This window comes from Plectropomus leopardus, chromosome 1, assembly GCF_008729295.1.
Source record: "Plectropomus leopardus isolate mb chromosome 1, YSFRI_Pleo_2.0, whole genome shotgun sequence".
NCBI classification, from domain to species: domain Eukaryota; kingdom Metazoa; phylum Chordata; class Actinopteri; order Perciformes; family Serranidae; genus Plectropomus; species Plectropomus leopardus.
In genome coordinates, this window is record NC_056463.1 from 17,548,126 (window position 1) to 17,569,586 (window position 21,461).

General features: G+C 40.7%; 1 protein-coding gene across 7 annotated transcripts in view; it reads left to right on the plus strand.

Moving 5' to 3' along the window:
* Window positions 1–21,461, plus strand: part of sox6 (SRY-box transcription factor 6) — a 153,855-nt gene that overhangs the window by 65,219 nt on the left and 67,175 nt on the right. For all 7 annotated transcript variants that reach the window (XM_042483805.1, XM_042484184.1, XM_042484034.1 and 4 more), the window contains one exon: window positions 10,336–10,425. In XM_042483805.1, coding sequence (XP_042339739.1) covers window positions 10,336–10,425 — 90 coding nt within the window. The remainder of the gene's footprint in view (window positions 1–10,335; window positions 10,426–21,461) is intronic.

Below are 21,461 nucleotides of genomic sequence, written 5' to 3' on the forward strand. Positions count from 1 at the left end.
GTAAATACAATTCAAGTAATAAATAATTAATTATTAATAATAATAACAAATATATAATTATAATTATCTCTTAATTATTACAAAGAAGAAGAACAACTAATTAGAAATCAACACAAGTAAACAAGTTACATCTTTCTTTTTTCTTCTACTATGCCCCAGACCGCTTTTGCCTCTAACAATTTCCACATACACTTCATCATACCTATCAACGCTCAGGCATGTTTTATCGGTGATGATTGCTCACTGATGAACACATTAAGGTGAAGTGCATTGCCAGGATTAGCAGCGGTACCCCTACTATAGATGAACCATTAGCATTAGGTCTTGGGATAATTTCCCCCATATATTCAATTAAAATAAATAAATAAAAATTTTAGTGGGTGGGTGGGGACTGGTGGCCCTCCTTTGTCCATAGGAAAGTCTACCACTGAAAGTAAGAGTTTTGCTGTTTGTTTGCATCTTTTTTTCTCTCTCAGAGAACAAATAATATAATCTAAACATAGTGGACTTTGGTTTTACAATCCAGTAAGCAGTGTGTGTGTGTGTGTGTGTGTGTGTGTGTGTGTGTGTGTGTGTGCGCGTGCGTGCATGCGTGTGTGTGTGCATCCTGAACTCTGGCCTCTTGTAACAAAGTTGGCTGCGAGATTCAATTAATAACTTTAAATATTGTAGAACTACAAATAAATAATACCCACACTTTAAGTTTGGATTTCTTTTTCTCTCCCTGTAAAATTTGTCATTTACTTGAACTGAAATTAGAATATAATACACAGCTGGAGGACATTCACACACACTCTTTAGCAAAATTCAACACATTTACAATAAGCTGCAGTAAGACCAAACGTATAGTATATCACTCAGTTTATTCTTGTAATTTGTGCTTTTTTAAAAAATATCTCATCTTATGGTTCAATCTCTGAAGCGCATCGCTGGCGTCCAGCGTTTATGATGAAATAAAGTTTCGATGTCTATACCAGACACTTGGCTTCACTGCAAATTGTAATGCATTCATGTGGATCCTATTAGTCTCTTTTTGTCCTTGCAGAGTCAGACACCCATTAATTTACTAAATCACACTGAACAGCCATGATCACAGTACTCCACATTTTCTTCACACATCTATTAATTTAACATAGTTGAATAAATGTGAATGTTTTCGAGCATTGATTAGCAGGCAAGTTTATATCTGACAGTTAAATTGCAGGGTAGCCAAAAAAAAAATCTCTCCAATGCTAGGTACCCAGTAATTTAAATTTTGTGTGAAATTATTATAATTTATTACAGTGTGTGGACTCTAATGATTACCGACATCAAATGGAAATTATAAATTGAAATCAAGTCCACATATTTTTCCTTGTAATGTTCAGTACTGATCCCCTGATCGGCATCGGCTGAAATTCCAGAAGTAAATCACTTTTTCTTTTCTTGCTCATGCACACTTAAAGATTATGACTATACCTTTGCTTTCTTGCCCTATTGTTGAGTTAAAAAATTACAAATAATTGTTAAAAAAAAACACAGAACTGATTTACATTGATTTCATTTAGCTTGCTATATTTTCATAAAACATGTACTATTTGGTCTTTCTGAATGTAATCACAGCAGCAATTGTTTCCCTAATGCATTGTATTGATAACTGTGTTCAATAGACTCTGCTGCCTAAATAGAGACTTTAAAGCAAAGGAGGGGTAGTGGAGAGGGAATGAAAAGTTCATTTTGCTATCCAAGCATTTAATGGTCCTAGTTCTTAAAAGTGACCTTGTGGGGTAGCGAGTGGAGCAGCACAGCAGCTCCTTCCAGATGCACACATGGCATCCATCGGGGGCACAATCACGCACAGTCCCAACACCTCAGGCTCGGACATATGTTGAGTTTTATTTCATTCTTCTGACATTAATCCTATTCACCAGCTGTTCTGCCAGCTGCCACTCTCCGGCTTAAGGGGAGATTGCAGTTTTGGGGGCTCTGAGTACTGGTTTATCTTGGCTCTTCATCTGCTCCTCACGAAGTTTTGATTGGATTTTTTTTCTTTCCCTCCTCCAGGTTCCTTGAGTTGCATACTTCCCTACAATCTTTTCTCTCTCTTTCAACTTCTTTGCTTTTGTTTTTCCACTCTAATTGAGTAGATAAGGAGGGGTTTAAGGCTGACATTGACTTTGAATGTTCTTGCGGCCTATGTCCTCTGAAAGGCCTACAAGTCTTCAGTTGTGTTACTTTAAAAAAAAAAAGCACTTAATATTGATGACAAACATTGCGTTCTCTGAGGTACAGATGTTGGTGAATGCACTTCTCAGCATACAACACACTAGCCTCTTGTCTGCCCCTCAACTTCTCCCACTTTTTCTCTCAAGAATGCGTTTGTAAGGAATCGCAGCGCCGAAACCTGCTGAACCCCACAGTCATCTACCAGCATTTCTGTAGGATTACCCTGGACATGGCCTCAGCCTGTACAGTTATGATTATTGACATATTGGGTCTGACATATTTCACATTTATGTGCATTGTCTGGAAGCATACTCAAGTGTTCTCAATGTCATTTCTGCTGAAGTACGGCCAGGCAGTCTGCGAGCAAGGGCCGCAATGAATTGATCATTGCTCACTGCTCACTTTAATAATTCAAGCCTGATTGCCACAGAGTGCCGCAGTAAAATGGATTGGGAGAGGTCACATGCTGCTCAGCTCAGGAGGTGAAGCCTCTTGGGGATGGTTAATTCATATATGCTTGATAGACACGTGTCCTATTTAGAGAGGTCAGTGTGCTGTGTGTGTATACGGCATCTCAGAATGGCCAGGTCAACACTGTGGGATTAACACGGTGGTCGGTGCAGTTAAAGGCGAGTGATAGGGTAGAAGTTTCTGGTCACACAGACCAGCATTTTTGAAAAAAAGCAACAATAATCAAAAAGTTGCCACCAAATTGCATCTAACTTTCTTAATTAGAATTAGATGGTTTGTTATAGTTTTAACCTGAGGTTGCATGTGTTGAGGTCTTTTAGTCCACTTAACTCCACAACCTTAAGATGTTAATGGGGTAAATGCAAGGAAAAGAATTCATAGTGCTGGAGGCAACTGCAACATGTTCACCAAACATCAAAGAGACAAGGCAGCAGAAAATTAACCATTCAATGTAACAAATTTAACAAATCAGCAAGCTATTGTTTTCTTTACTCTAGCACATACGTCTGGTTGCCCGCCCATCCATGACATGGATGTATGGAGAGACCTTGATGCACCCTGGAGGCGGGGCCTCGTTTCATTCATATGAAATTTGCTAAGTAGCGTATGACGCCAAAAAAGCTCTATTTCCGCAGCATGAAATTACCCAGATCTTCCTCATTATGGGGCTCATAGGGCATGCGTACAAGAGACGCAGATCTGCAGAGCGCAGCAGAGTTGCTAAATTCTGCCAGCAGAAAGACTAATCTCTGGTTTAGCACTCTGCGAAACTGAATGGGAATAAAATTATTTCATTGTGCAGCTCTTTTAGAAATGTTATCGCACCCAACTGATTAAATCCCAATAGTGAATTGTGTAATTTCGGGGGTGGGGGTAATGCTCATAAAAATGTATCCAGTAATTTACAGACGTCTCTTCCCCACATCTAGGAAGAAGCTGTTTTGGGCCACATGGCATCATGTGATGGATCCACACAGTGTAGTTCCACTTTTGACCACTAGGTAAAATTGGTTACAACCCTGACGTACAACCCCTTGGTTCAGACAGATTTCTTTACAACCTTGCTGATCCTTTCCAAAATATGTCTTGGCATGAATTGTGGCTTGCATGCCTGTGCGCAGAGAGATCATGGCAAGCCTAGCTTAGTGAAGAGAAGCACCGTTAGGGCATTTTATAAAAAAAACAACGAAGATGGCTGCAGCTGATGCAAAACCTTCTGTTAAAGTACTATTCAAAATTCGGATGTAAAAACAGCAACCTTTGTTCATATTGATGTTACACAATCATACATCATCTCTGCACTCTGTGATGGTTTACATTTGTCTGTCACTCGGCACTATGTCACATTTCATTGCTGTGATTGGCTGTAGGTCTTTCAAATAGCACCAAGAGGCATTATTGTCTATGACATTGATATAATGAACATAATAAGAATAATAAAAAATGAACTGACTGGATCCAGACCAACTCAAAGTTGCAATTTGTTCCGGTGATGTTAGTGTTAACTACTTTGTATAAGACTGTTGATCCATCCTCAGCTCTGAGTTCAACAAAAAAATACAACCTACAACCCTTTGTAGACACTAACAACAAGTGCTGCCATTATACACAGGCAGACACATACACAACATACACAAGTGATATATGATCACGCTGAGGTAAAGACGATAAAGTAAAGTAAGGACAATAGGAAGGAAGGATATGAGGCAGCAAGGGAATAAAGAAGGAAGTATTTGAGCAGAGATATGTCAGAACCACAGATGAAGCAATACAATATATTTATAGCAACTGTTTACATGACCAAACAGGATCATCCAAAGGTGACTAACAGAGATGCTCACCAAGTGGAATAATGATTAGGTGTCAGTTAAAGCAAGGCCACCACGAGGTGCAGGTGCTCCACAATACACTGACATATCTGGACCTTTTTATTTATGCATGCCATCCCCAGTGATTACATATTAAAAAGCTGGAATCATCTAACTGCACCCAAAAGTCTTCTAGAAATGGTAGACGTTATTAAAACTGTTGACAACGAGGAAAGGTAATTGCCTGAAAATGAGCGACAACGCACTGTTGTGCACCGAATGCCACCCCCACCCCCCCCCCCACCCCCCCAAAAGCTCCCTCTTTAGCGTTTGCATTGTGCGGCATCACCCGGGTGTGTAACCTATTACGTTCCGATTGCTCCCTTGCAATTAGTGCCCTTTTTGTCCTCACTTCAATAACGCCATGATTATGGAGACTTCAGGAGTATTTGCAGCATCCAGCAGCTGTTGTCTCAGGGACTACCGGCTGAATGACAAAAACATGTTTTCTCTCTGCATTTCACTTCCCTGCCTGCCTCTTGTAATTATTATGTTTTATTTGGTGTGATGATGGGGTCTTGTTTTTAGTGTGTCTGTGATTAAGATATTCAAAGGACTCCTTGGAGTGTGTCACAGTCATTTTCTTTTTTATCAACCTCGACTTTTGATTTGTTTCCCATGCAGTGCAGGGTGGATGCGAAATTAGACGTCAGCCTATCATTGTCTGGCTGACATTCTGAGAGTTTTATCTCTAAGATAGAAATGTATGCCTCAATTAAAAAAATATACTTTAATAAACTATCTAACACTGAATGTAAGAGTGACATTTTAGTGCTTAAAAAAACAGTTTTGTTTTTTTTTTAATTTAGACATAGTTTTTGCATCTGTTATCACATGATACAACCAATATTATGAAGTAAATGAAAGCATATAGAGGTGCAATTAATATATAATTTAAGCCATATAAAAAATTGCAAAAATAACAGGGATTTTTTGTGGATATTCCTCATCCCATGTCTTACTTCACTGCACCCTTTAGCTTGTAGGATGTATGATGTTAGCCACCATTTTTAGAGCTTTTTGTGCAACCTTTAACTGCCTTTCTATTGCACGAGATGTTTTTTCGCACATTGCATGTGTAATATACATTTTATACACTCATTAGGAAAAGCTTGTTTGAGGAATTATTTTTATTTCATGTCATTAGTTAGAGTACCTTTATATTGTAAAAAAGTGTGCATTTTCCAGTTTTGTTATTGCAGTTCATAGATCTCTCTCATACCTACAGCGCTCCGAGGAGTTTGTTTTCATAACTTAATTATGACAAATTGTAAAAAATGTGCTCCATTCAAGCTGAAGCTTGTTTTAAGACTCTAAACCCCATTTTCCCTGTTCCTCCTTGGCTCCTCCTCACTGCAAACAGCATTGTTTCCCTCTTTGCCTCACTGTACGGGCCTCTGCATTCCGGGGAGGAAATTATTTATATGGTCAGTGTCAGTTGATCATTGATTCGGTAATTACATGCTTCCCCCCGAGGCTGGGACAACTGATATACAAGGCCAGTGCTTAAGGGGAGGTCTCTTACTCTGTTATCCATGACTTATGGCTAATTTGACTCTCCTAGATAGCCCTCTTTTCTCTGCCAACAGCTTTTCAACACAACAAACACTCAGACACAAGTATCATCTTTCGTCCCGGGAGAACGGTGCACACAGAGAGGCTCAGAATGTGGTGGCAGACAGTTGAAACGATTTCATTGCTGACAACACAGAGTAATAAAACACCAACTGCTGCATGTTGTAACAAACCAGTTTTGAGCTTTGAGGCAGTTGCGGCCTTTTGAAACATGATGGAGTGTTTTTGACAAATTTAGTAGATTAAACCTTTTGAAAACATGGCCATGTAAATTGAAAATGGCCCTTTTGCCCGACGTAAATATACACACTGGACTTAATATCTCCATGGCAATCTCCATCTGAAGAGCCATTTAAAAAATTAGTCATGAATTTTTAAGGTCTGCTTTAGCACTGTCCAATCCAATTCCAAAGTGACAAGATTTGATTTGTTTGTGTTTTTTTGTCTATTTGGTGTTGCACTCAGTGATTTTCTACAGTTTGCAATGATCGTTTGAATGAACTACTCTTTTTAGAGCGGCTATAAAAACATAAATTAGCAAACGACTCTCCCCCTACCTTCGCTTCTCAACCCACAGGCATTTACAGCTAACTAGCACTCAATTTAATAAAATGTGTGTTAACAATAAAAAGGCAAATTAAGACAAATAGTTTTGCATTAAAACACTGGAGAGAAACAACAGTGAGGGATGCACTGTATGAAATATGAGACAGAGAGAAATTTTTCCTTCAAGACTGTCAGGGAGTCAGTCGGTGTCAGGGCAGACAGTTAATGTTAACCTGCCTCTTAGCTTCACTTCTGTGGTTTATACTGAACATGATATTCTGGCAACACTGACTGCCAGGTGCTGAAAGCTTTGTTTATGTCACACATCAACCCAGAAACATTCCTTTGTTGAGATTTATGAGGATCATTAGTTTTGTTTTTAATACAGTAAAAAGAAAAAAAAGAGCTGTAGCCTAATCTAGAAACTCATCTGGGGTTTAGGTGTCTCAATCCCTGCGCCTGCGCACCCACATCAATAAGATCACAGAATACCTGCACAGGAAAGCTGTATACCAGAGATGACAGCGCTGATAGGAGATAAACATATTGAATTTGGCAGTTTTAAATCAGTGATGGCTATTCACTTTCTTCTCAGCGCCACTTGGAAGCGCTTTAAAAAATTTCGGGGAAAGGGTTCAGGGCATTTTTCCAGCTATACAGCCCCAGCCCCAGAGAAGAGACAATGAGACCCAGACGGGCTTAGTAGTCCAGAAACCATTCCCCTCTCAATGGGAACACGTCTTGGACACACACTCCAATAGTTTTGTCTTGTATGTTGCTATCTGTGCTCGCTGCAGAGTGGAGGGGGTCTGTGCCAGGCGAGGGTCCATAGGGACCATTGGAATCGCAGGGGCTGGAGGAAGTTGGTCTGGGTCCAGTGGGGCGATCTGGGCTTGGTGACAAGCCAAGCTGTCTTCTGCAGGGACGCTGGGAAAATGTAAATAAGAGCCTGATAAGGGCTATTGTTTTCATTCCATTCTCATCCCAGCTGAATGGCCTGCTCCCCAGCCACAGAGCATTTTATCTCGAGAGAGGGAGGGAAAGAAATGGAAGGGGTGGGGGTGCGAGAGATTTAAGAGCCCCCATAGGAAAATAAAAATAAACTCACTGGACTCTTCTCTTGTTTAAGCTAATTCCCCAGTATGTGATGTCCTACTTTAAAAAGGACAAGAGCAGCAAACTCTTCTTTGCACTAAAAACTTAAGACGTTCTGCACCAACTGTCTTAAATAATCATGTTTGCCTTTCAATTTCACCAGTGTTAGACATCCAGTAAAATCAGCGAAGGGTGAATCTTTTATTAGAATTTTTTTTATGGTGAAAACAGTATCTATTTTTTTTGTGTGTGTCATAACCTGACAGTAATTATTATGTTGAAACTAACCAGTGTTTCAATTGGCATTTATATTTTCTCTAAAAAAAAAACAACAGACAGGCATTTTAGAAACTGAAATAGCATTCCTCCTATTAATCTAAATTCTTCTGAAAAATAGGCTGCGGAAGGGCGCTGTGAAAAAAGCCAGACATCTGACTCATTTACTGTTTTCCTCGAGCACGCCTGCGCAAAAGTTGCTCCGCTTTCACCAAATCCATTTTTGGTTGCCTGTTTTGTCCACGCTGTTCGAACACTGAAAGATGTTTGAGAGTTATTTTATAGACTAATCCAGGTCATTATTCACCTCTCCCAGGTGGAAGGCAGGGAGGACAGCGGTGCATTCCAGCTGTAGTCTCTCCTGTTGGAGGACTTGGCAGGTCGTGTCTGGCCCGGCAGAGGGGATGGAGAAGTGAGGGAGCGGCAGCTCTCCTGGGAGGGAGGTGGAAAGGAGGGGGAGGACTGGAGTAGAATGGAAGCTGGCACCACATTATCTCCAACAGTTGGTGCATTCCTTAATGATCAAGTACTGGAGCAGCATCTGTGATGAAAGTGTGTGTGTGTGTGTGTTTATGTATGTGTGTGAGAGAGAGCATATGTGTTCGTATTAACATATGCTCACTGTGTTTGTTTAATTCCCCTTTACACTACTTATAAAATAAGCCTTTTCGGTGAAAATGTCTTGCACTGATGTTGTTCTGAGGAGTATGATTTGAGGGGAGTTTGAGGAAGCTGTCTCACCCAGGGGTGAGGCGCAGGGAAGAAAGAGTTGAGCTCTGCAACTCCCCCCCCCCTGCCCTTAACCCCTGTTTTAAGATCTGTGATCTTTGTGCCATGGAGGGAGTTAACAAACACAAACACACACACAACACACAGTCTTTTCTCTCTCTCTCTCTCCTAGGGTCAAGGGAACAAACTGTGAGTTGGGAATTGGAAAGTCAATAAAGCAGAAGTAATGTTATAATGACCCGGAGCTGAAGATGTCCTGTCGACCCCCATCACATTGGAGGAAGTGGACAATCAAACAAAATGGTTACTCTGCTTGATCTCTCTGAAAGCCATCCTTAAACAAGGCCACGAGAACGACTGACCCCCCGTTACTCCCAGTTCCTCTGAAGTTGGTGTGTTTGTCGGAAGGAACAACAGTGTTTGGTTTGTGGAGGAGATGTTACAGGCGGATAAAAGGAAACAACACTTGTATACATTCTAAACCGTATAAATCTCCTCTGTTTTTGATGTCAGCGATGATAATGGAGAAACTGAAAGAGTCCAGAATATTGTCTCCCTGTTTCACATTATGTGCAACTTGGAATTAAAGACATGCGACAACTACTTTAAACTGAGATGAACCTGCCTTGTGGCATCAGTTGAAACATTAACATGCTTCTTTTGTTGCCAGAAGTGTGTTCATAAATGATCCACTGTTAGATATGTGGTTAGACTATTGTATCACAGTGCCTCAGGGCTTTGTGGTAATAATTAGTGAGTCTGCTTTGGTTGTGCATTTTGCTCCAAATCTAGAGAAACACGGTTTTACAAATTGTATCATCCTCAGGCAATTAATGAAACCTGAGGACAATTACTATAGAAATCAACACAGCTGTTTTCAGTATATTAGTTGTTGTCTCAGTGCTGGATCGTACAGGATTGCTGCTGCAAAGGGCATGACTGGACGTTGCATGTCTCGATGTGGTTCAGATTGGAGGCAGTTTGTGGAGACAGTGTCTCAAGGTGGAGGGGTGGAGACTTGTGTTGCTGGTGTTTGATGGGAACGGGCTGACCCCTAAGCCGTGCAGGGATGGTGGAGGCCTGGGTCAGCCGGCCCAGTGTGTTCTTTATCAGCTACCCCAGCGACAGCATGGCAGATTGCAGCCATTCCTTCTCTGATTCATTGTCTGCTGGACAAATGTTAATTGTTTTCATCATTGGCAGCTATGTGAACGCTCGGACGTAGCCAGTCTCACTCCTTGCCTCCCACTTAATGTGCGTTTCTGCCCTTATGCTATCCCCACAATGCCTGCTTCCCTCCTCACTCCGCCCTTAGCTCATCTCTCAGCTGTCAGCCTGAGTCTCTTTTAATGTTCGACGTGCAGTACCATCAAATAAAATACCTCTCTTTCATCTGATACTCTGACTTTCTTTAATATTCATTTAAGTGAATAGATTTGGAGATTTATAGCATCCGCAAAACTATAAAAATAGACAATATATTACGTTATCATAAAACCAAATTACACTCTAAACAGTAGCTTATTTTTTTATCCAAATTAAATTTCTTCCTTTGTTTTTTTTTTTCCAGATTCCTCATGCATGGAGAAACTTCTTTCTAAAGACTGGAAAGAGAAGATGGAGAGGCTCAACACCAGTGAATTGTTGGCAGAAGTAAAAGGTAGGACTACGAGCACTGACACACACAGACAACATGTTAAGCCATGTTAACAAGTCCCTCATTCCTATCAGACGTACATAATCTATGTACTGTATAATCTTAGACACAGCCTTGTACTCTGAAATAAAACAAAGGCCTTTGGCTGCCCTCCTCATTCATTTCTCTCCTCCCTTATCTTTTGTTGGAATGCCCGACTCTGTCCAAAGTGCTGTCTTCAAAATTCCAGCCCATTTAGACTAATTCTGAGGCTCTCTGTGCTTGTCAGCGGTTTATTGTTGTTGTCCCTCCAGACGGCCCAGAGCCCAGCTACCCCGCACTGGGCACATGCAGTGCGTTCATGCCGCTCTGGTAATTGTTGAACCCAAAGTGTGCTTGATGTAAACAGAGCACGGCTGAGCTGAGAGGAGAGAAGCCGTTTAACAGAGGAGAGGAGACGGCGCGGTGACGCACACAATCGTCTCCTCAGTGAGCCTGCGTTTGAGTGGAATGTCTCGGGTTGGACAGTGAACGCCCTGCACGGAGTATCAAGTGCGGCACGCCAATGCGCAACTCAGCACTCCCCCAAAATCTCTGTTTATGACAGGGTGAAGGTGGGCCGAGGATGTGCAGGGCCGCTGCTCAGTCCTTAGTACTGACTGTTACTGAGAGCTGGTGTGTTTATACAGCACAGGGAAGCACAATACCAGCTGGCTGATAACACCAGGCTGCCACTGGCTCCTGCACTCTCTCACTGTGATTCCCTTTATATTATATCTAACTCTCAATATTACCTTATGTTTTTTTTAAATTAACACTTAATGAGGATTATTCACAAACGTATAAAAAGGGGGCTAATTTTACTGCTGTGTAGGTGATTTTGATCATTTGCTTAATTGTTTCTTTTCATGAAACATGCATGACACATAAATACAACTCATGTTGGGTTTTAATTATTGAATGACACTTAGCGAGAACTGCAGAATTACATAGGAGAGCAAAAAAAAAGGCTACTGAATGTTCAAATAAGTATATTCATTGGCAATAACCTTAATGAACTCAAAGATAAATCACCACTTGGTAAACTCATTGTACCTGACCTAGTAAACTGTATGCCACTGTAGATCAAAGTGCACACTGGGTAAAATGTTTAACATGATTTAGCCTTTTGAAAGCTGGTCTGTTAAATTACAGGCAGGGCATTTCTTGTGTTTGATGAATGGGAACTGGAAGGTTACTTGGTGGTCTGTAAACAGGTAGGGAGTCTGTTAATAAACACTATGGCCTCTGTCTGTGGATGAGTTATGGAGACAGTCTATACACCACAGTTACCAATATAAATGCTTCTCCTATCACAGTGGCAGCCTTAGATTTTTAATTAGCATGCCATTTCATATGACTGTAGACATTTCAAAGGGCTGCTTTGTGCTCCCCCTTACAAATGTCTCTCTCTCCGCGTTTGATGTCTGCCTGATGTAAATACGGGCAATTAAAAAGAAGCCCAGGGTTGGAGACGCACAAGGTCCGCCTAATTAAAACACAAAGGTACCTAGCAGAAAACATCTTATGATTAAGATCTAAAGTGTTATGATGAATCAGAGGCTCCATTAATTGTTAGGTTAAAATCAGTACAAAAGGCAAACATGCCTGTAGATTTTAAATGAATGAAAGGGAGTAGAGAATAAAGGCTGACATGCAAATAAAGACTACAGTACGTACTGGCAGAGTGGCCTTGCATGTTCTATGCTGATGGCTCACCAATTCCTCAACCAATTATACTGAGCACCCATAGGCCGTTTGACATTGTTCCATCAAAACCTTGAAAGACAAGTAATTGTTTCTTTTTTGCAGAGGCAAGTGGTGGAATCTGACTGGTAAGGAAATAATTTCATCTTGCTCCCAGGAAACAAATAAAAATGAAAAACAATAGGTGTGACAGAGTTGGACTTGAGGCTTTTACCCACAAGAAGAAAGACATTCTTTGCCTGCAGTTGTGTTCAAACATGCCCCTGAATACTTTATCCTGTTGAGGTGAACACACGTACTGTAAACAAACAAAACAATAGTATCAACAACATCAGAGATTTTGCTTTCAAAGTCTGCAACCAACCATTTAGCTCTTACACATGACACATCTATAATTATAGCTTATTGTCATGTGGGTGTTTGGTGACATAATGCACTGCTTCCGAGGTAAAGACGTTTTTTAGGTTGTGGAGTCAGGAGAGACAAGCGCAATAATCCAGGAGAGGCGGTGTGCTTAAACCAGACATGCAGAATGGTGTTATTAAGGGTTAATGATCTCAAATCTCCATCTGCTTTTTCTTCTCTGCTGTTAGGGCTTAGCATCAGCAGAGGCAGGCAAAAAGGAGAGTTTGCAAGGGAGCATTAGTGGCGGATTTCTTTTCAGCAGTCAATTCCAGAGCTAACTGTTTGTTTTCATACCTGAGCTTAGCTGTCAATCTGCAGGAACGATGAAGGAGGGAGATGAAATCTCCTGAACAAAACCACAGAGCAAGAAAGGGAGGCCGGCTGGAAGGGCTCCAAACCACAGAAAGTAGCAGATAATAGGAGGCAATGTGGAGGGAGGAGTGCAAGAGAAAAAGATTTTAGACGTGGATACTTAGACTTGGCATTTATAATTATACACCTCAAAGAGATTTTTCTCTTTAAAACATGCAAAGCCCCCGTTCTTCACATGATTTAGGACATTTATAATCCCATACATTATTGTACTGTGTGTGTGTGTGTATATACACTCAGAGATTGTGTCAAATGCATACACATATAGTACACAGTGTCCTGGGGCAGATAAGGTTGCTCTCTGTTGCACGCTCGCTATGTGCAGGGTCTTTGAGCCTCGTACTCAACAGAGCTGTTTAAGTTTCCCTGCTGAGTGCCAGTTTCCCGGACCCCCGTTGGGAGAAAAAAAAAAAAAAAAAAAAAAGCAAAATGCTCAAGCATTTACTCAAACTGAAGGAAAATATGTGGTTACTAAATTGAAACACAAGCTGTATTCATTCTCTTGGAATTTGCAAAAAAAAAAAAAAAATCAAAATAAGAAAAAAAGCTTAACATTGTACACTGGCGTTGAAATGGCAGCTTGAATTCTGAAGCAGAAAAATCGGGGCTCTTGCACTGTCACAATCAATTTGAGAATGGTGTCAACATGACAGTGGTCGAGTGCACACAGACAGTCCTGTGGCAGGCAGATAAGTGGAAGCTCTTTAGGAGGAGAACACAGGGCAGGGCAGGGCGGCAGCTGAGACTGATTTGATGCTGGCCCTACCTGTGCTGGCTTTGCTCCTGCACAGACAGAAAGGAGTCCACTGTGTGAACACAGAGCCCATATTGTTCAGCCATGTGGGCTAGCTTCAAAACATTATTATTCACTTTAAAATGTAACTTTATTCCTAATGGTTTCCATAGAGTGAGGCTGGGCTGCCACTGGAGATGCAAAGCACAATATCTGTGCACACATTTCCCAGTGACACTGACGTATATAGCTTCAGAAACAAGCAGCCAAAGAATTGTGCTTATACAACATACTATATATACTATAAATATTATGTATATTATATTTACCCAAACATACAAAAACATTCACACAAACAGTATCTGTCCAGTTGCTCCAGTCAAAAATGCCTCAGTTAGCATTTTCTCCACAACACTTCAGTCAACTGTTTGCCCTGTGCACTCAGGTGAAATATGAGCCACAGTAAATCATTATTCCTCAGGCCACATTTGCCAGATGAATGTATGAGAGTGTTGGACTGTGTGTTTTTCTCCTCTAATGAATTGAGGAATTTAGCTTGTGGCAATGGAGGTAAAAAAGGAAGTGCTGTGCTTGTGTGTGTGTGTGTGTGTGTGTGTGTGTGGGGGGGGGGGGGGATAGAGAGAGTTCCCTGTTTGTGTTTTGGATTCTATTCCAGTGGTTTGTCATGGTTTGTTCAACTATCTCAATTTTAAAGTTGTATAATACATTTCAAACAAGTGTTACTTGTGTTTTCGTTTGAAGCGAATGTAAAGCATTTGCAGAACTGCCAAAAACACACCTGTCATTTATGAAAAGGACACTCCCGTGAAATATTCATCAGCTTTCCCCCAGCAAAGCAAACAGTGTCCTCACAGCCATCAAAAGCTGCTGAAGGGCTGACCTGTGTTAATTCTGCGTCAAGATGTAAACAAATACATTATTCAGATTAGTGTTGCAACGGGTTGAGATTCTCAGGGTACAATAATAGTTACAGAAAATATTGTGGTTTTGTGGTAAACCTTATACCACTATTATTGTGGTCAGGTACAGTGACCCTTTAATGAAATGAAAAAAAAATCCAGCTGGAAAGATTCCTTAATATAATTTGAACTTAAAACCATCAAAACAAATATATGTAAAAAGTTTCCCCTTTGAGAAAAAAATAATGTATCCAATCCAGTTGCATTTCCTTTTCAATAACATAGATAAGCAAATGAAGGAATTGAAATTGAAATTGAAATTTTAGGGACTGTCACAAAAGTGCAAGCCTAATTGCCAAGTGAGATTTCTATTCTTTTCTTTTTTTTAATTATTTTCAAGGTCTTAATGTTGGGTTAAAGCAAAAATAAGTGTTCTGGGTTTGTAACATCACAGAAAGGTGTGTTGTGAACCACTGAGCTGAATAATAGTGATTAAATAAAAAAAAAAAAAATAGGCAGTAGGCCTATGCTCTTCTCTGAAATGCCAAAAAACGAGTTGCTGCAATATGACAGACTTTTTTCAGCAGCTACCTCAGTAACACAGTACACACATCCCAAGCCGATTCAGCCGCTGAGCAGCGACAGACTCTCATCCAGCGGCTAACATTAGCCAAAGCACATTACCACGGCACACGGGCCGGGTAGCCAATTCAGGCTGAAAGTGTGTGAATGCCGGCTATTTTTCTTGTTTATAAGATTGTGGCATTGAACAGAACTGTTTTTTTGTGGATTTATTAGACTGAAAGAGCTGCAAGGGTTCGTGCAACGTAAAAAATTTCACTGAAACAATACTGATGCTATGCGCTGTAATGTTTTTAAATAGTAGAGAAGGGGTTAGGTTAAGGATGACTCCGGTGTGAGATTGAGCCATGATTTCAGGCCCACTCGAAAAATGAAAGAGACATGAAAATGATTAAACAGTCTAACAACACTGTAATCAGTCTGTTCAATTTATCAAGTATTTTCTGACATGCATAATGTGCTAAGGAAAAAACATCACACATTTTATTTTATCTGGACTTTAAAGAAAAATGATGTATTATAGCCCAAATAAATTCTGACTTTTTTTCCAGTGTTAAATCTTCCCACTCTTTTCCCATTATTCAGATCATCACAGCTTTATATTCAGTATAGACTTGCTTCTCCTAAAGGAAGGGTTCAAATACTAATCAGCTACTGGCAGCTTAACTTACACATATACATACAAGAAGTATAAATAGCTGCAGAAAAAATATATTAAATAGAAAATGAAGCCATCTAAAGGACATCCAACAACTTTCAACAGAGAGCTAAGTACTCTAAAGATGACAACCATCTTGACAGCTTGAGAACTGAGCAGGTTTATACACTTTGTAAATATCTGCACTGGTCTCGGCTGCCTTTGGTTCCTGTTCAGCTATTTCACTCTGTCACTTGTGATCTGGATTAAAACCAGACAAAACACAGGCATTGTTGATACACTTATCCATCAAACACAACAGTCGAAAAGTCTTTTGAAAGACCTCTTCTGCACAGTCCAAGGAATCAAGTACATTCTTCTTTAATTATCAGCTGCATAGGTAAGACCGATGAATAGATCTGTGAAAAGAATGAGATAACGTCTAACTCCTAATTCACTTCCAAGGTTTTGCAGACAGTACGCTGTTGCCTTGATCACTATCTTGCAGGCTTTAAGCGCTTTGTATGAGAGGGACCTTGAACACTTTTTTATTTTAAGGGCACAGGGGTCAGACTCATCTCCATGAAGGCCACCAGAGATGAATAGAGGGATTGTAGACAATCTTTGTTTTCTTGTAATCTTTGCTATATGCTGCCTCGCATACATACCACACCCCGCATGCTGCCAGGATCTCTGGTTTATCGCACTGTATTATAAAGTCAAAGAACGATGTATTCAATTACTGAAAGACCAGAAGTAAAGTTTCTGCGCTCAGTTTTTTTTGTCTTCAGAGTGAATTTCAGGGTCACTGGCATTCCCCCGTGGAGTAATATGTTCAGGTCGAGCGTCTATCTTGGCTTTGATGAAGTACCTTGTCCAGTGTCATGGATAGACAGTGAAGTGCTGGAGCTTTTACATTAGCATAATTATACTGGAGAGTGAAGCTTCCTCTATCATCAAAATATTAGTCTCCATCAGTTTTCGGCATGAACAGCAAAACCACAGTAGATGAAGTGTGCTTTTATTAATAACCTCTCCATATCCCAATCAGAGCGTTTATTTAAAAAATCGTCTGCGGAGCCATTTAAATGATTTTAATTCTGTAAAAGTGTCCTAAAATCACATCTGTCGATACTCAAACTATATGCATGGGCACATACAGACATATAGATATACTGTAAGAAAATTAGAATAACAGATTGCCATTACTAAGTAAAAAGCTGTTACAACTCACTCAAGTACACAAATTTAAGTAGTTTTTAAAAATTTGAGAAAGCTCTGACTTTTTTTTCAACAAGATGATGGACCAGTACAAAATAAGTTCATGCCATATAGAAAGCGTAGGGACTGACAATCCTTGCTGCCAGTGGATGACATGTGCTTGTGAGTCATTGCTCATGCTTGTTAATGGGGTTTTATTGGCAAGATTAACAGCTTTTATATCATGGCAGAGGCAGCAAGCCAGGTAAAACAGCTGTTGCTCATATTGTCTTGGTTGTAGGGCATGGAGACGCGTTAACACCATATTACTGGAAACACATATGGCCTTGTAGCAATACTGAGCGAGTGTATGTAGTAGTTAAAAGCAAAGGGGTGCCATAAAATTTACTCTTGTTATTCTAGTTTGGTTTTCTGCCAATCGAGATTCTCAATATGACTGCAGACCACAAGATAAAATGTTTAGATCGCATTCAATATCGTGAATTTCACACAAAGATTGGCTTCATGCTTTTGTCAAAGCAGTTTCATGGGTTTCGAAAAAGGTCCGTGGGCAGAAAAATCATTCTATTTTGAACACTAAAGAAGGTACCAATAGATGCCATTTGCTGCGACTCTATTGGCTCTTTGTGTTTTTCCACAGAAAGAGTGGACAAAGGGTCAGATGACCGCAGAGTTCACACACGTGTGCATTTACTCAGAGGCATGTACCTTTTATCGATCGGAGCGGCACACATCTGTGCACACTCATGTCCACATTCACACACACTTCAGGAGGGAGCAGAAAGAGAGCGCCTCAGCACGCAAGGCATTCAAGCAATGTGCGATCTGTGGGTACAGCTTGGTACAATCGGAGCATTTAGACAAGTCTTAATTTACTTCGGATGGGTTCGCAGCATATGGAAGCATCCACAATAGCTGACTGATAGAGAGACAAAGAAATTCCAGTCCTCTCGCGCTAAAAAACTCAATTCAGATGTGGTCATAATGGCTCAGCTGTCTTAACCAAAGGAAGGGAAGAGAATAGGGTGCCTTGTGATTTTCCCCCTTTTCACCCTCACCCTCCCTCGCTTTTCTTCTTTTTTTTGTGCCTGAATCTTTTATCTGTGTTATTCACTCGGGACTCTTCAAAGTAACAAGCCTCCTTCTTTTTCCCCGGTACTGGACTTGGAACCCAAATTAGAGACTGCTTGATTAGAGCAGAGAGGAGGGAGCCAAGAGAGAGGGAGATGTGGGTATTGGACAGAACAAATCGCACCCCTACAAAGTGCCTTTTATCCAAAGACCCCAAGGCTCAAATACCCCCATCCCTCCCCAAGCAACCATGGCTCTGCTTGTTTTCCTCTTATCATTTATTTAGTCACCCGTCGTTGATGTTTTCTGCCCTACTTTGTGATGTTTAAAAGAGGCAGGAATCTCAAAAAGGTGAACGCTGAATGGGCTGAAACTGAACAACACCGCTTTACTGTCTCCTCCTCCTATGTGTCAATCCCTAAAGTTAACACGGTGGCCTGAGAGAGAGGAAAAAAAAACGAGAAAAGTGCCAGCACAGCTTGACCGTTCACTCCTGGGATCCTCTTCCTGTGTCAGGCTGGTATTGTGCTACTGAGCTTCAGTCGTCTAACAGGAGGATGTCACAACATGTTAGGTCTGGGCCGACTGCTGGGGTTTATGTAGCGCCAAGGCATCTCTGGGCTGTCTGTCTGCCATCGGAAGCGCAATGTGAGGAGACATGTTAACGGGCAGACCCCAGCCCCACCGCTGTTAAAAGCCATGCAATATGCAGGAAACGGCCTCTTTTGTCAGCAGGCTGGTCAGACACAGACCACGACTCTCCTCTTCTGCACCACCCAATAAAAGTTTTATCTGCATTTTAAAGCTGATCCATAATTTAAAGCAGGAAGAAAGAGATTTTTACACTAACCAAGCAACAAAAAACATATGCGCTTGATTTTCTGCTGAGCTTTGTACAGTCTCAAAGGTGAAATTGTTTCATATTTAGATGGTGAAAGTTGTGTTAAAATGTTTAGCATTCTTCATTATGTGGTTCAAATTGTGAAATAAAAATCAATGGCCCCTTGTTTTCATGTCATTTATTATTTATTTTTATTTAACTATATATATTTTTGATTTTTTCAACAATTATCACTGTTGTTTGTATTATTATCTACTTTTTTATTCCTTTAACTGATTTATTTATTGTATTTATTTATATTATTATTATTATCATCAATTAAGTTATTTATTTGCTCCCCTATCCGTTTACTTTTAAGGGGTCTGCATTGGGTTGAATGTTTGTGAATGACTGAAAAACTTAAAAATAAAGTCTAGAAAAAATGTTCAGCATTCACCAATAATCAGATTTTTTTTAATTTCAGCACTTGATAAAAACAAAAAAGACAGAAAAGTGGTGAATAATTAAGAATAAAATTAGGGAAGGCCCAAACAGCAGCAAAGAGGGCAATTTAGACTTCCCACAATTCAGCTCAGCATCAAAACAATGGGCCCTCTGTTAGTATTCTTTTAGTGTCCGGGCAGGACCGAGCTCTCCACACTCAGACTACTCCATCAGATCCTTCTGTAGACCCTCAGTCCCACCGCACATTCACAAACACAAACTATATGTGCTGCACATTCCAGTTTGTCCATTTTAGCATTTTTTTCACAGTGTTGACACTGTGAAAAAAAACTAGTGAGTGATCATCAGAAATGTGTAATTAGGCAGGCTGAGAGGGCGTCATTGAGTCCAGATGTTTAGTTCCCAACTCAAGGTCATTTAGCCTTGAAGCCTGATGGCCGTCATCTTCATCTGGATAATGATTTACTCTTTCTTTCCTTTCTTCCTCTTTTTCTTTATTTCCTTTTTTATTCCCCCCCTCCAACCTACGACAGTATTGATAGCCGTGATTTATCGTGACGACTGATACATCTTGCTACTGACCTGAAAAGGCAGCTCCTTCATGAACACAGCAAAGGTTAATAAAATTGGTGCTGATTGTATCAATTTTACAGATAAGCCATTCACAACAAGTGTAGTCGGGTGAATAAGAAGTCAATTCAGGCCTTGGAAACTGCACGCAGGCCCAATGAATAGCTGCTTTTAGGTGCTTTTTTTTTGCGTTAGGAGGATAAATGGAGAATTGCAGCTCTCTTCCACAGCAGGCAGCGGAGGCAGAGCGAGGCGAACCGAGGTTCAGACAAGCCTGCCAGTAAATTGCCCTGAATGGGTTCTGGAGGTTGACAAGCCCTATTAAGACAAACGGCTTTCCTCATCGGAGAGATAAAATAAATCAGGTGTTTAGTCAAATTAAAATAGTTTGAGTGGAGAGGGCCCCTGGGAGCTCTCGGAGAAACTCAAGACAGATGTGGCCAGAGACGAGAGGAAGACACCCAGGAAGGAATTCAGCTCCCGCTGGCCTCAGGCCAGACTTCACTGTACTGTTATCTGGATCGCCATACTTTTATCCTTCTCTCTCTCACTCACTGTCTTTCCCTCTCTGTCTCCTCTGTCGGTTTTTCCCATCTCTTTTTTTGCATGTTCTCCCCGATCAGCTTGTCACACAGGAGTGCAGTGGGAGGAGAGTGAGTTACTGTCTAGCCTCTCACTGGCAATTATGTTGGCGGTGTAAGTCAATGGTAGGATCACTTAGCATTGATTAGGCGGAGGGAGAGAGCAGTGCAGCGGAGCCGCTCTCTCTATCACACACTGTGTGGACATGTGACTGTAGAGAGAGGAACAAGCCTATTGGTCTGTCATTGCTTTTCTTTGTCAAGTATGCATACAGTTGCACAGATAATAAAATGCTGTTTTCTCTATAACGATGATTATCATTGTGTAATAGAGCATATTTGTGTTGTGCACACTCTCTTGAGCAATGCTTTCAATAGTATGTAAGGAGGTCCTCCTCAATTGGTTGCTCGAGTGGCCATAAAATGAAAAACTGTAGTTTTGAGGTTAACACTGACTCTCAACACGTTCTTTATATTCACCCCTGGTAGTATGAGCTGCCATCTCAGTTTGACAGCTCCCCGCAGCTCTTTGTCTATCGGCCGGGAACAATTCTTTCCCTTACTTCCTGTGAACGCTGTGAACACCAGCTACAGTAAATAGATAACTGCAGGCTGTGTGTGACCTTAACACTTTCTAGTGTGTTCACTGCAGTTGGTTTCTGCCTGTGTGGTTGTCTTTGTACGATTTACTGTGTATAGCCCTATAGCACAATATGATGATCGGCGTGTGCAGCATGGTGTCTTTTCTATATTTAGCATTATATACTGACCAATGCTTTCTGCTGCTTTGCTTTTCTTTCTTTCTTTTTTTTTTACAGAAGCCACCACCCTTCAGTCATTTCTACTATGAAATCTTTTCTGCTTGTTTATGGGTTGTTTTTTTTTTTAAAGGCATGCATAACACATACCTGTGTTGTATCTCAGGAGTGGAAAGAAT